Source organism: Anomaloglossus baeobatrachus, chromosome 4 (assembly GCF_048569485.1).
Source record: "Anomaloglossus baeobatrachus isolate aAnoBae1 chromosome 4, aAnoBae1.hap1, whole genome shotgun sequence".
Classification (NCBI taxonomy): Eukaryota; Metazoa; Chordata; class Amphibia; order Anura; family Aromobatidae; genus Anomaloglossus; species Anomaloglossus baeobatrachus.
The window spans coordinates 267,597,332-267,612,876 of NC_134356.1; the positions used below are offsets into that span (position 1 = coordinate 267,597,332).

At 43.4% G+C, this 15,545-nt stretch overlaps 1 protein-coding gene across 5 annotated transcripts in view; it reads left to right on the forward strand.

The window, feature by feature from the left end:
• Positions 1–15,545, forward strand: part of SRGAP1 (SLIT-ROBO Rho GTPase activating protein 1) — a 233,729-nt gene that overhangs the window by 138,658 nt on the left and 79,526 nt on the right. For all 5 annotated transcript variants that reach the window (XM_075344822.1, XM_075344823.1, XM_075344824.1 and 2 more), the window contains exon 4: positions 14,890–14,952. In XM_075344822.1, coding sequence (XP_075200937.1) covers positions 14,890–14,952 — 63 coding nt within the window. The remainder of the gene's footprint in view (positions 1–14,889; positions 14,953–15,545) is intronic.

The window sequence follows — 15,545 nt, forward strand, 5'->3', positions numbered from 1 at the left end:
GGTCTTGGGGCTCAGTTACATTGATCAATGCGATTGCTAAATATCTCCTTTTTCCTAATATTCATGGCAAGTATGCAATTCATTATTCACATGTACAAATTAGCAAGTAGCATTTTTCATTGTATATTCCAATATTCTTCCATATGCTTGAGGCATTATACCATTATCTATGTTTGATGTGCAGCCTTATCCTTTGTATAGTATGTATTTTTTGGCTTGCACTCATAATATATATATATTAGTGCTCACTTCAGTTATCCTATTCAGTTCTATCCACACATCAGTCATGTTAGGCTAGTTCACATATCCAGTAATCCTTTCTTAGATCCACCAGCAATCTGTTGGCAAAAAAGTTGTGCAAATACGATTTGTCCTTTTAGTAATGGATTTCAGCTGGATGCGTTTTGTTTAACATTGAAGTCTAGGTAAAACGGATTTGTTAACAAATAGCAATTTATCCACCATTTGAAACTGATCCTGTAAGCAAAACAAAATGGATCAATTACAAATAAAAGAAAAATGGAAGCTAAATGGCAATCAACGGATCCATTTTCCATAGACTTCAATGCTAAAACTTAACAGATCCAGCTGAAATCCGTTATTTAAAAACCTTTTTGGCTAGATCAGTTCTAGCGGATACTTTCTGTGCGTGTGAACATAGCCTTACATTGAATTTTCGATGATATAGGAAAGCTATAGTTTTGCTCCAAGAAAAGGAAGCAACCAAAAAAATCTTACCTGATCACGACGTGCCTTTTAGACCTTTTAGGCTATGTGCCCACGGGAGCTTGCTCCTGTGGATTTTGCCACAGAAAACCTGCGGATTTATCTGCATTTTTCAGATAAATCCTCAGGTTTCAGCATGTACAGACACTCTCCATGTTATCCTATGGGACATGGGGAGTGCTGTGTCCACGCTGCGGAATGTGCGGCTGCAGAATATACTGCAGATGTCCCGCAGCCGCACATAACTGCATGTTAATTATTCCTGCGGATTTACCTGTGGAAATCCCGGCACTCCACTATGGAGATAGAGGCTTACCTGCCTTGATAGCAGACCCCCGTCACTTTCTTCTGGTGCAGAGGACATCACGGCACTGGAGCTAGGAGCAGGAAGCAGGAGGTGGGCGGGGCCTGCACGAGCTCTGGTCATGTGACAGCCAGAGCTAGTTCAGGCCCGCCCACCTCCTCCTGCACAGTGTAGATGCTGACGGCCGGACAGTGAAGTGCTGTGTGATGGAGGTATAAACTCCCCGATCACTCAGCACTTGTTCTGCATGGAGGATGCAGTGCCCAAGCCATGGTACTGTATCCTCAATGCAGAATGCCCGCAGCATATCCGCAGGACATTCCGCAATACAACCGCAGCATGGAAACAGACAAAAGTTGTGCTGCGGTTTTCTCGGAGCTCCTGCGGACTGTCCTGCGGATATAACCGCAGGACACTTTCCCCGTGGACACATAGCCTTAAGGTACATTTGCTCTTCTTTGTTACACAGTTACGCTCTTTTTTTTTTTTTATCCTTTTTTTCTTTATCCCGCAGCTGTTTCCATCCTAGAATCCGAGTTTAGCTAGTTTGTCTGCCAAATGAGCATTGTGAAACTATTTTTTGAGAAGAACACATGTTAACATAGATTACGCCCGCAACTGGGCATGCCCATAGGCATTATATGTGACCCTACTCATACATACACACTCATTCATACAGGTTTTTGCTTATTCATACATTTTTCAGATTATAATGCTTTTTTTTTAATGTAACTCTTTAATTTTTATATTTTTCTATCATTTACAGTGATATAATTTGAGTTTTATATATTCCGAATATTTCTAAGACAGACACTACAATTAGCTGCTTCTTAGGCTGCATTCAGACGTCTGTGTATCGCAGTCAGAATACAGACCGTAATGCATGGACTCCTCTTCTAAACTTGACAGCATCATAAGCTTGGGTCAGGAGATCTGCGGCCGCTCCATAATTGAGCTGTGATGCACAGACTTCTAAATCTGGCCTTACTGCTTTCTGGATGCCAGTTGTTCTTTTGTGGGGGTAAAGTCTAAAGTCAGGGAGAGGTCTTCTCAAGCTGTTTGGTCAATACAGCCACAATAGAAGAGAGGTCTCCAACCTTTTTGACCTTGAGAGACACATTCGGGGCTTAAAGAGTGTTGTGAACCACGTTTAGCTGTGAGAGAGCCACATACAGCTCCCACCCCCCTCACGGCAGTGAAACCCAGAGCTCACATTAGGCTGCTTTCACACTACGTTTTTTTAACACAAAAACGGATCCAGTGCAAATGCGTTTTCATTTCAATGCATTTGCAATAGACTCGCGTTCACATGCGTTATAATGAGGATCCAGCGACTTGCAGTTTTTTAACTTTTTTCAAAAACTCTACTTGTAGCGTTTTTGAGCTGCGTCCAAATACTGTTTTTCACTGGATCTTGACTATACTGCAAGCAAACGCATGTGAACGCTGGCATCCTGACACAGGATCCTGCTTGCTCTACTGAGCATACCCTCCCATAAACTTCAAGTGACAGGATCCTGTTTTTACAAAGAAAAACGAATGCAAATGCATATGTTATTTTGCAGGATCCTGTCACTTGAAGTTTATGGGCGGGCATTGAAGTCATTTGATCGGGAGTGAGGGGAACTGAACTTGAGACTGGGAGCCGGCATCTGACAGCTGTGGACGCTGGTAGCCAAGGTAAACATCGGGTAACTAAGCGAAGTGCTTTGCTTGGATACCCGATATTTACCTTGGTTACGAGTGTCCACAGCTGCTAGGAGCCGTGCTGCCTGCTCCCTGCACTTTTACAGCAAAAAAACGTTCATGACGCATGTTAAAAAAACATAGTGTGAAAGCAGCCTAACTGGTATAATCACAGCCAAAACATTTCAACAAAAATCGCACCGAAGCTGTATACCAAAATCCAGACGTTCTTACCCTACCCCCATCCAGATCTGCTCTTTTGTGTGGAACTACTTATAAGTCACCATCTGGAGCCCTGCTCTTCATAGCTGTTTGTTAGACCTGGTGCTTATGCACCAAACTGGAAGGGTGCCGCAAGCCACCAATCACAAGTCCGCGCCACAGGTTGGGAACCCTTGCTACAGAAGAAACCAATAAATTATTTTCTGTTCAAAAACATCCAAAGTCCCAGAGTTTCTAGTGAAAATGTGGCTGTATTTATTGTTTGTAAAGGGTTTCATTTAATATGCATTTACCCTATAACTTTGTTTTTGCTGCGTTTAAAGCACAGCCATTACAGATTGTGTCCAGATGTTTATAATCTCTAGCATTTATATTGACATGAACTCCATTCTCTACTGCCGATTTTCAGAGCATAACAGCAAACGCTATGGGAGCATCTGTACTATTTTCTATAATCCTACTACAGAGGTATAGCTAGGCATTCCAGTACCTGTGGCAAGAATTCAGTTTGCACCCCTTTTCTCCACTTGACAGCCGGCTCAGAGAAGAGCTGACTCTCACTACAGGGGGTGGCAAAATGCAGGCTTCGGGGTAACACCTCGGATCCGCTGCATCAGGCGGCCCGATGGCACCCACTTGTCGTCTCCACGCAGCTCAAACACCCTGCTCACCCACTCCCATGGATGTGTCAGTACCCACTAGGAGGGAGTAGGGAGTAAGCAATTTCAGTAGCCTGACTGTGCTTTCAGAACTTGCCCCATGAATCTTAAGTGCTAACTGCTACTTTATGGTGATGACCAAACATTTTCAGACTTATGGGAACCTGTTCATGTAAAAAAAAAATGCTTATTAACCAGCAGATATGAGGTTAATATGCAGGTTAACAACATTTTTAGGCTATGTGCCCACGGGAGCTTGTTTGTGCGGATTTTGCCGCGGAAAACCTGTGGATTTTTCTGGATTTTCCAGATAAATCCGCAGGTTTTAGCATGTACAGTCACTCCCCATGTTATCCTATGGGACATGGGGAGTGCTGTGTCCACGCTGCGGAAAGTGCGGCTGCCGACCATGCTGCGGATGTAGGCATCCGCATGTATAATTGCATGTCAATTATTCCTGAGGATGTCCCGGCCCTCCGCTATGGAGATAAGAGGCCGGGACGTCCGCAGGTAAGCCACATGAATGTCCGCATGTTTCCCGCAGCTATTCCGCTGTAATCTAGCCGCTAAAAATAGCTGCGGACGCCGGCGGGTAGCTGCGGGAAACATGCGCTCGTACCTGCGGATACATCCGCAGGTACGAGCGCCCGTGGACACATAGCCTAAAGCTGCCTGGCCACCGCACTGACAAACCTGCTACTCGGAGGAAATGCAGATTAACCAGATATCTACAGGTTAATAGTTTTTTTTTTTTTTTACTTGACTGGTTCCTTTTTAAAGGCGATTTGCATTATATCAGGTCAGGAGAAGAAGTCTGTTACATTATGGTGAACTTAAGAGACTAGTCTGGAAACTCGCTTAAAGTGCCTTGTATTTCTGCTCAGACATGTCCTTTTCTTGGGATTTCCCTCCAGCTGTGCACAGAAATGAATGATGCCTATTAAAAACTGTGTTACAGATAAAAGCAAACCAATTAAAATACCATAGGTCTCAAAATCTATATAGAAACACAAAATGCCAAAGAGGTGATTCCACTATACAAAGCATTAAGAAATGTACATTACATACAATAGTTCATATAGCAAACTCTTTTGGACTGGGAATTTGGACTGACGATACCAGTTGAGAACACATTAGAGGTGGAGGAAACCCAGCCAGACACATACGATGGCTGTCGGCCAACCCATGCTTCCACTGATCATTCCATCAAAAGCCATCTCAGCCGACTCCCCCATAAGGCTGCTTTACACGCGGCGACATTGCTAGCGATGTCGCTCGTGAAAGCACCCTCCCCCTTTGGTTGTGCGTCACAGGCAAAATGTTGCCCGTGGCGCACAACATCACTAGGACCCGTCACACATACTTACCGTCCAAGCGACGTCGCTGAGGCCGGCAACCACCTCCTTTCTAAGGGGGTGGTTAGTGCGGCATCACAGCGACGTCACACGGCAGCCGTCCAATAGAAGCGGAGGGGTGGAGAGCAGTCGAAAAAGTTACGCCCACCACGTTGCCGGAGGACGCAGGTACGGTGGTGTTCATTGTTCCTGCGGTGTCACACGTAGCGATGTGTGCTGCCTCAGGAATGACTAACATCCTGCGTCCTGCAACAGCAAAGATATTTGGGATTAGAATGACGTGTTAACAATCAACGATTAGGTGAGTAATTTTGATAGTTAGTGGTCGTTCGTACGTTTCATACGCAACAACGTCGCTAACGAGACCGGATGTGCGACATGAATTCTGTGCCCCAACGACATCTTGTTAGCGATGTCGTTACGTGTACAGCCCCCTATATACAGGAACATTGGGTTGTGAAATGTTGGTGCTCCAATACCTTAGTGGAGTGCACAATCGGTCTAATATTTTTCACACCTCTGAAGACTGTGTGATACAAAGTTTATTGAATGGACCATGTGATCTTTTGTTCTCAGATTTTCAATAACTCTATCAAACTTCTTCTATTTTGATGACTTTGACGTAACGTCCACCCGCTGACAATACAGAAATGACTTTAGCAAAACACAATTGACGAATCTGAGTCATTGTGTGTTTTAGTATATAACGATACACTGATTATCACAATCAAACTTTGTCACTGGCGTTGTCCACCTTGTAATGTGGCAAAATTAAGAGGCCTACTAACCATTTCTGCTCGTGGTTTTGGTATTGAATGCTGACATTAGTGGTTTGATCAAGGCATGGGTCTTAACATGATGCATCTTCGTTATACTGTGAGGATGATTGAGTAAAGTGCTTACAAATGGAAACTTTATGCATCACATATGTTCGCCTCGGTGTCATAACTTCAAGCTCTTTCATCTCCCAGCACCAGCTGTGTTTATTCTTGACATATAAAACCATAGACATTTACAAAGCCACACTGCGGGTCCACCGGGGTGACTAAACTAATAGACGCTTTAACAGATAGACACCGCTATTGATTGTAATTCTAGAGCAGCCTGGTGATGTTTGTCTTGTATGTATTAGATATTTTGTATGTATTATAGGCAGCCCTGAGTTACAGGTCCGTTATGTGCAGATAGGCCATGTTCCACCAAATTTACTAGGCTGAGAGCAGATTGCCAGTAATCATTGACCACTCAGACTGTGACTGTAACACTTTATCCCGGACCTAAATTATTCATGATCAATTTGCTGTAAATAATTTGGGAACATTTTCCAGCGTGCTGCACGTCAGGTTTGTGGATGACTTGCTGTAACCTTATGTGTAAGACTAAAATAAATCCTCTGTGAAAATAATAGTACCCATATTTAATGGTTTCAGAAGGTCAAAAATTACGGTATAAGAATGCTAGCTATCTAATACAATTTCTGACGCTACAGTACATCACAAGTGAGTACAACCCTCACTTTTTTTTATAAATATTTTATTATATCTTTATGGGACAACACCAATGATGATTGATTGTTCTCAGTGAGAGAAACAAAATTATAATCTTGTTGTGATACCTTTTTAATGGCTAACTAAACTTCAACTGGCTATCTGTACCAAAACCTTTTCTCTTGTAACACCAATGATATCACACTTTGATACAATGTAAAGTAGTCAGTGTACAGCTTGTATAACAGTGTAAATTTGGTGAGCCCTCTAAATAACCCAACACACAGCCATTAATGTCTAAATCGTTGGCAACAAAACTGGGTACACCCCTAAGTGAACATGGCCACATTTTCCAAATTTGCCATTTTCCCTCCCCTGTGTCATGTGACACATTAGTGTTTTAAGATCTCAGGTATGAATGGGGAGAAGATGTGTGAAATATGGTGTTATCGCTCACACACTTTCCCATACTGGTCACTGGAAGATCAATATGGCACCTCATAGCAAAGAATTCTCTGAGGGTCAGAAAAAAAATGTTACTCTACATAAAGGTGGCTTAACTATAATGAAAAATGAGACGTAACCACACTCTAATGTATTCAAGCTAATGTCAGAGATGTCTAAAGATGGCCTAGGCTATAAGAAGATGGCCAACACCCTGAAACTGGGCAGCAGTACGGTGGACAAGGCCATACGGTGGTTTAACAAGGCAGGTTCCACTCAAAACAGGCATCACTATGGTCGACCAAAGAGGAAGCATGCACGTGCTCAACGTCATATCTAGAGGTTGTCTTTTCAAAATACATGTGTGCTGCCAGTATTACTGCAGAAGTTAAAGTGGTATCGGTGGAGTCAACCTGTCCATACTCAGACCATATGCAGCACACTGCATGAAATTGGTTTTTATGTCTGTCATCCCTGATGGAAGCCTCTTCTAAAGATGATGTCCAATAAAGCCCAAAACACCAGGAAGTCCATAGGAGGAAAAACTTGGCACTTGTTCAGACTAACTCCAAAACCACTTTTTCTGCACCATTAGTAGTGAGTTCCCAACTCGGACACTTTAATTCAGCATGGGAGACACATTCTTATTGATACTCCGTGGTGCACTTTAGTCAAAGTCCAAGAATCCACGATATATCCAAAAAAGAAAAGACAAGGCACTCACCGGAGATGCAACAGGACGGCTGTTTAATCCAGCAAAAGGTTACATATGTAGGCTTGTGAGGTGGGGGGGGCACACAGCACGGTGAAGACTGCTGTTTTGCGGCTGCGCTTGGCGCTCCTACGAGTCCCTTTTCAGTTTAATGAAGAATAGCAGTTGAAGGACATGGACTTCTGGAACCATGTCCTGTTGTCTGATGAGACCAAGATTAAACTTATTTGCTTCAGATGGTGTCAAGCATGTGTGGCGGCAGCCAGATGAGGAGAACAAAGACAAATTTGTGTTGCCTACAGTCATACAGTGAAACATGGTAGTGGGAGTGTCATGGTTTAGGGCTGCATGAGTGCTGCCAGCTGTGGGGAGCTACAGTTCATTGTGGAATCCATGAATGCCAACATGTAATGTGACATACTGATGAGAGCATGACCTCCCTTTGGAAACTGGGCCAAAGGGCAGTATATCAACAAAACAACCATAAACACATCTCCAGGAAGACCACTGCCTTGCTAAAGAAACTGAGGTAAAGGTGTTGGACTGGCCAAGCAAGTCTCCAGACCTAAACCCTCTTGAGCATCTTTTGTGCATCCTTAAACGGAAGATGGAGGAGATAAGGGTCTCTAACATCCACCAACTCAGTGATATTATCATCATCATAGAGGAGTGGAATAGGATTCCAGTAGCTCCTATGAACCTGTAGTGAACCCCATACCCAAAAGAGTTAAAATAGTGGATGAAAATAATGTTGGCCACACAAAATACTGATAAGGCACGGTGGCTCAGTGGTTAGCACTGCAGTCTTGCAGCGCTGGGGTCCTCGGTTCAAATCCCACCAAGGACAACATCTGCAAGGAGTTTCTCCCCGTGTTTGCGTGGGTTTCCTCCGGGTTCTCCGGTTTCCTCCCACAATTCAAAAATATACTGATGGGGACCTTAGATTGTGAGCCCCAACGGGGACAGTGTTGCTGATGTATGTAAAGCGCTGTGGAATTAATAGCACTATATAAATGAATAAATTATTATTATTATAATAATAATAAGTTGGGAACAATTTGGCATTTTTCACCAAGGGTGTACTCACTTTTGTTACCAGTGGTTTTAAAATTAATGGCTTTGTGTTTAGAGGGCACACCACATCTACACACTGTACACTGACTACATTGTAACAGTGTCTTATCTTCAGTGTTGTCCTATGAAAATATATAATAACATTTTTACAAAAGTGTGAGTGTTGTACTCACTTTTGTGATATCCAGTAAGCGCGTTAATCCTCATATAAAAGATGTCTCTCTTACAGTTGGGGGTACTTTGCATGTTGCGACCGCTAGCATCGGCTAGCGATGCCGAGCGCGATAGTACCCGCCCCCGTCGCACATGCGATATCTTGTGAAACATTATCGCTACGGCAGCTTCACACGCACTTACCTGCCCTGCGACCGTCGCTCTGGCCGGCGACCCGCCTCCTTCCTAAGGGGGTGGGTTGTGCGGCATCACAGCGACGTCACACGGCAGGCGGCCAATAGAAGCGGAGGGGCGGAGATGAGCGGGACGTAAACATCCCGCCCACGTCCTTCCTTCCACATTGCCAGTGGAGGCAGGTAAGGAGATGTCCCTCGCTCCAGCGGCTTCATACACAGCGATGTGTGCTGCCGCAGGAACGAGGAACAACATCGTATCTCCTATTAGTGCGACATTATGAAAATGACCGACGCTACACAGATCACCGATTTTCGCCCCTTTTGCGATCGTTTATCGGCGCATCTAGACTTTACACGTTGCAACATTACCGGCGCCGGATGTGCGTCCCTTTCGATTTGACCCCGACGATATTGCAGTAGCGATGTCGCAGCGTGCAAAGTACCCCTTACTCTTCATGAAGGTCTACATTTTAATGATTTTCACTAGTAGAGAAAGAACGGTCATACCCAAGGTTCACGTGTACATAATGCATTGATGGCCTCAAGCCTTTTTTCTTATCTCACTTGAAAAATAATATATTATCAGAGAATTTATATATATTTTTTTGTTTTTTCTTTTTCAAATATTACATTATGGTAGGATAGAAAAACTACACACACGACAATGTACAAATCTTTGTTTCAATTTCATCTTCCACAAAGCACACACCATGCTAATATGTCTAAAGAAACAAAGCTGAAAGGAAGTTGCGGTCTCCCAGGGAGGCTTTTTATTCCTTTTTCTTAGACCACGACCTCCCCTTTTTCTAAAATCTTTGTTCTTATGCATAAAACAAAAAAGTTACAGAAAACTTGCATTGTTGTCTCATGACCGCTGCAGCCAACCAGCATTTGCTGATTGTCAGTGGCCTCCTTTATTCCAGCAGAGCGGAATTCCTTTAGGCTTAAAAGGGGTTGTCCGGTCTAAATCCATGAGTTTGCAGTCATTCTATGAGACTGCAGAATTAGAAATCCTCACATCATGTGAGCTGTGACGATTCTCCGGTGTCAGTCGGGAATGTTGGTCCATGGCCGCGAGTATGATATGCATATACCTGGACTTATTCTGACTGTAGAAGGCATGGCCTTGCACAATAATCTTGTATTGAGCGAGGCTGCACCCTTCTAGTTGCATTCTGGCTGGGAGAATAGATATCGCATACTCACGACCATGTGACCAACTGTGCTCTGAAGCCGGTGAATCCTCACAGTGCACAGTGTGCGCGACGTGAGTACTCACAGGTCTGTAGTCACATAGAGTGAATGCAGATTTATGTATTTACACCGGACAAACCCTTTAACTGTAGTGAGGAGGTTCTGGTGATGGGGGAGGCCCCAGTGATTAGACAAAATAACATTAAATCCAGGAACCCTACTCTTACATTACATTCATATAAAATGACTACTTTCTGTAAGCATGTGCAGAACGGACATGTTTGTGCAAAGTGCCTGGCACTGGGTTAGGAACGTGCCTTGTTCTTTTAGAGCTGTGTCATTTCTTCCATTGGCTGCTCTCTGGATTCATGGACTGTCCTCCTGATGGATATGTGAGATAAAGACACAGGCCTATGTTTCCATGATTATACTTGCACAAATGGTTTCTGTGCAGTGTTTACATAATGATAGTGTACCCGCAGGAAAACCTATTGCCTCATCATTATTGTTGGAACTTGTTCACTACTTGAGAACATTCTCTTATTTTCTTAATGCTCGTTAATTGGATTGTATATGTGAACATGTAATCACTTTTGTCGGCAGCACATCTTCCCGTGCATATGGGATGTGCTGCTGAATATATGCAGACTGTATGTACGGAAGAAAAAACTATATCAACCAACATTCTGTCCCCATACAGCATGTATGTGCTTGTGGAAAATAGCTAGGGATGATCGAATACTTCAATTATCCGGCTTCGCGAATAATTTCCGAATACCTCGCCACTATTCGTGAATATTAGAGGCACAATGTAAGTCTATGGGAAACCCGAATAACAACTATTCGGGCTTCCCATAGACTTACATTGCGCATCGAATAGTTGAATAGCGGTGAGGTATTCGGAAAATATTCGCGAAGCCGGATAATCGAAGTATTCGATCATCCCTAAAAATAACCTTAGAGTGTTTTCCATTGCTATAATGCTGGTAAACTACCCCTAGCTCATCAATATCCGATTGGTGGGTTTCCAGCACCCATCACTCCCACTGATCCAGCACTGTTAGTGGTGATATAAACATTGTATGGTGGGTGAAATCACTGTTGCATTAGTGACTGCTCCTGAGTGCTCAGTCTCCTTTCCGAATATGTGAATACAAACTTGTGGGGAGGCAAAACCGCTCATAAAGATCCGCTGTACATCGTAAGGAGCATGGAATAGGTTGATTGGAACATTTTACATACTTCAATTTTACCTAATATCACTGTTTCGATTGATATGATCTATGGAATAACAATCCATTAGCAATATGTGGAAAATCGTGCTCACATGGCATACAGGATTTCTGCAGAGCGCAGCTGTCACTCCCACAGAACTCATCCTTCATTCCCAAATTCTGGAAATGTAGAGTCACAAGAATTACTATGTGCTTCTTTACAATGACCAAAGTGTCTGCCCTGTTTTATGTAATTCTAGATTGAATGTTTTGTCGATTTGATTAAGTTTTAAGCATTTAATGCACTTTTAGAACATCACATCTTGAATGCACAGTTGAAGGGCCGCTGAACAAGACATTTGAACATTTGTATGCTTACGCAGTTTTATTTATACCAGAATTATAAACAGGTATATTGCATGATACTATTAAAAAATACGCCAAAAGGATGTTGGGAGGTTCTGTAGTTAAATAAGTCATTCACATGATATTACAGATCTATGACTTGGAATCTTTATTTTTATATAGCGCGAACATATTCCGCAGCGCTTTACATACATCAGGACACTGTCCCCATTGGGGCTCACAATCTAGAGTCCCTATCTGTATGTCTTTGGAGTGTGGGAGAAAACTGGAGCACCCGGAGGAAACCCACGCAAACACGGGGAGAACATACAAACTCCTTGCAGATGGTGTCCTTGGTGGGATTTGAACCCAGGACCCCAGCGCTGCAAGGCTGAAGTGCTAACCACTGAGCCACTGTGCCGCCCACTGCCCATGGTAAAGACTAGATGGTAGTTTCTGGCATCTGGCTCAGTGGTTAGCACTGTAGACTTGGCAAAGCTGGGGTCCTGGGTGATGTTAGTACAGCACTGTGGAATTCATGGCACTACATAACCGAGTAATAATAAATATTCGTAGAACGACCCATGTAGACAAGCTCTTCACTAACCAGAAAGCCGAAATCTCGATGTAGTTAACTTTACGCCATATTGTGCCCCTTTTACTACTGACCTTTTAGAGCTAAATGAGACAGATTGGACACAAGATATTTAGTAACATGTATTTGAGCCCCAGACTGGATTCATGGTCGTATGGACTGTCATGCATGGACTGTCCGCAGGTCTCCAAACCCCAATTTGATAGCCATGTATGTTTGAGCCTGTTGACTTTGGGTCAAAAGAACTGTAAATGCAGTGTTAGTGTTAACTATTAGGCTGTGTGCAAACACTCAGATTTTGGGGTTTTTTTTGCGTTTTTTTTCTATTCAGATTTTAATCATTCTGCAAGGGAAAACGCATTCCAGTAAACTGAGAATCCTGAAGTGTTGTGCACATATTGCAGACTTTTTTCCCTTGCAGATTTTGGTGCAGAAAAAAACTGCTCCAAAACAATTGACTTGTCAAATGTTTCTGCTATTTTTCCAGAGTTTTTCCTAATAGAATGCAAAAAAAAAGCATCGAAAAACGCAAAACCACGTCAAAAACGCTCGTTTTTCCACAGCGTTGCTCCTGCCAAGAAATTCAGTTTTAGGTGCAGAAAATCTGCAAACAAATCTGCAACGTGGGAACATACGCTTACTCAACGTTATACATTCATTTTTTTGGGTCACTTTTGACGACTGTAAGTAAAGTTGTTGAAGCAGAACAGCAGATTTTCATCTCAACAACCAGACTGATACACAGATCAAAACCGCAACCTACCTAGACTAAGTATAAATGACGAGTCATTCAGGAAACTATTTGAAAATCCTAATGGATGGTTAGCCTAAGGATTCTTCTCACATAGCGAGATCGCTGCTGAGTCACAGGTTTTGTGACGTACCAGTGACCTCATCAGCAATCTCGCTGTGTGTGACACTAAGCAGCGACCTGGCCTCTGCTGTGAAATCGCTGATTGTTACACACTGTTCTGGTTCATTTTTTTGCTTGTTGGTCTCCCGCTGTGCAGCACACATCGGCGTGTTTGACGGCGGGAGACCAACGAGCACCGACTGTGTGAGCAGTGTACGCTGGTAACCAGGGTACATAACGGGTAACTAAGCAAAGCGCTTTGCTTAGTAACCCGATGTATACCCTAGCTACGTATAAAGGGAGCCAGCGCTGGCAGCCTGTAAGCGGTGTATGCTGGTAACCAGGGTAAATATCGGGTAACCAAGCAAAGCGCTTTGCTTAGTTACCCGATATTTACCCTGGTTACCAAGCGCAGCATCGTTACACAAGTCGCTGGTCATTGGGAAGATCTGACTGTTTGACAGCTCACTAGCGACCCTGTAGCGACGTACCAGTGATCCTGACCAGGTCATATCGTGGTCGGAATCGCTGGTATGTCGTTTAGGGAGACGGTACCCTTAGACTGCATTCACATGCAATGTTAATACAGCTTCATACCACACCAGCCTTATACCACACCAGCCTTATAATTGTGTGCTTTCCACTATTTCTCTGTACAATCAGAGGTTTTCTCAAGTTTGAATGTTATATCCTATCCATGGGATATTCTAACAGAGCAAGGTCTAAAATATAAATTTTAATTAATTACTTAAAAATCAATCCATAAAGAGCACTGCAAAATTGTGCAAAAACACGCATAAATTATATACAATAAAAGGATGGATCTCACCCAATTCTTCTCCACTGGGAAGAACAAACGCCACCAATTTGGATGATGACACAGGAGGATTAGAGGGTTACTCAGAGGCATGATCCAGATGAAATGTAAGGTGCTAACCCCTGTCGTGCCCCATGTAGTTGCTTACGCCCTGACAAGGGCAGCCCCCAAGTAGTGGAAACTACCCTGAATAGATAAGGACCCTCCCAACGCCTTTCCCTCTCATATCTGAACAGAGAGTTCATCAGGGGAGACTAAATTAACACTGCCTGCAGTGGCAGGTATGTGTGAACGCACACCGCAATATTCAGGTGTGTTAGGTGCTCAGTGGTACCAATTTTAAGGGCGGAAGTAACTACATGGGGCACGACAGAGGTTAGGACCTTACATTTCATCTGGATCCTGCCTCTGAGTAACCCTCTAATCCGCCTGGTATCATAATCATCATCCAAATTGGTGGTGCTGGGTCTGCCCGTGGTGAAGATTGGGTGAGATCCATCCTTTTATTGTATATAATTTGTGTGATTTTGCACAATTTTGCACTGATATTTATGGATTGATTTTAAAGTGATTAATTAAGTTATATATTAGTCCTTGCTCTGTTAGATTATGATTTCAGGACTTTGACAACTCTTGTCTGCTTGGCAGAATTGTACTTAGGTTATCCTGTATCCCATGGATAGAAATATATATCTATTAACCTAACAAACATTGCACTAACTTTTCAACAACTATTGCGGTCTCTACTATGTGTACTACTTTGTGTATTATATGATTTTATTAAAAGTTACAAACCCAGACAAGTGCACAGTATTGGAATTTACCATTGTCTTGTCTTTTATTGCATTACAGAGCAAGGAAATTGCCTTCCAACTTCATGAAGATCTAATGAAAGTCCTTAATGAACTGTACACGGTAAGCACCAAATGAACAAGGATGTTATTATTTCTGTTGCCTCCTTACTACCTCTTGTGAGTTACAGTATTTTACAATAGTAAGTACACCCCTCACATTTTTGTAAATGTTTACTCCCTTTGGTTGCCAGCTGTTTAGACATTGTGTTAGTTAGGCCTAAGACACAGGGCGAGAAAATCGGTGCGAGTGGAGTGCGATAAAAAAACATCGCATTCCACTCGCACCAATATTAGCCTGGGTGTCAGCGCACATGAGCGATTATTTTCTCAGCCCTAATCGGACCGAGAAAACAATCGCAGCACACTGCGGGTGTAATGCGAACATTGTTTCTCTCACACCCATTCAAGTCAATGGGGCGAGAGACACAATCGCACTGCACTCGCAGTACACCAGTGTACAGCGAGTGCAGGACGAGAATGGCAATAGCTGGCTACAGAGGAGAGAGGGAGATAAATCCCTCCTCCGTGCCGGCCCGCCCCCCGCAGCTGAGGTCCGCTCGCACGTCCGAACCTCAGTAGCAGGGAGACTCGCATGACACTCGGCTCTGCGGAACTGCCAGCGTGAGCTGAGTGTCATGCGAGGGGATCGCAGTA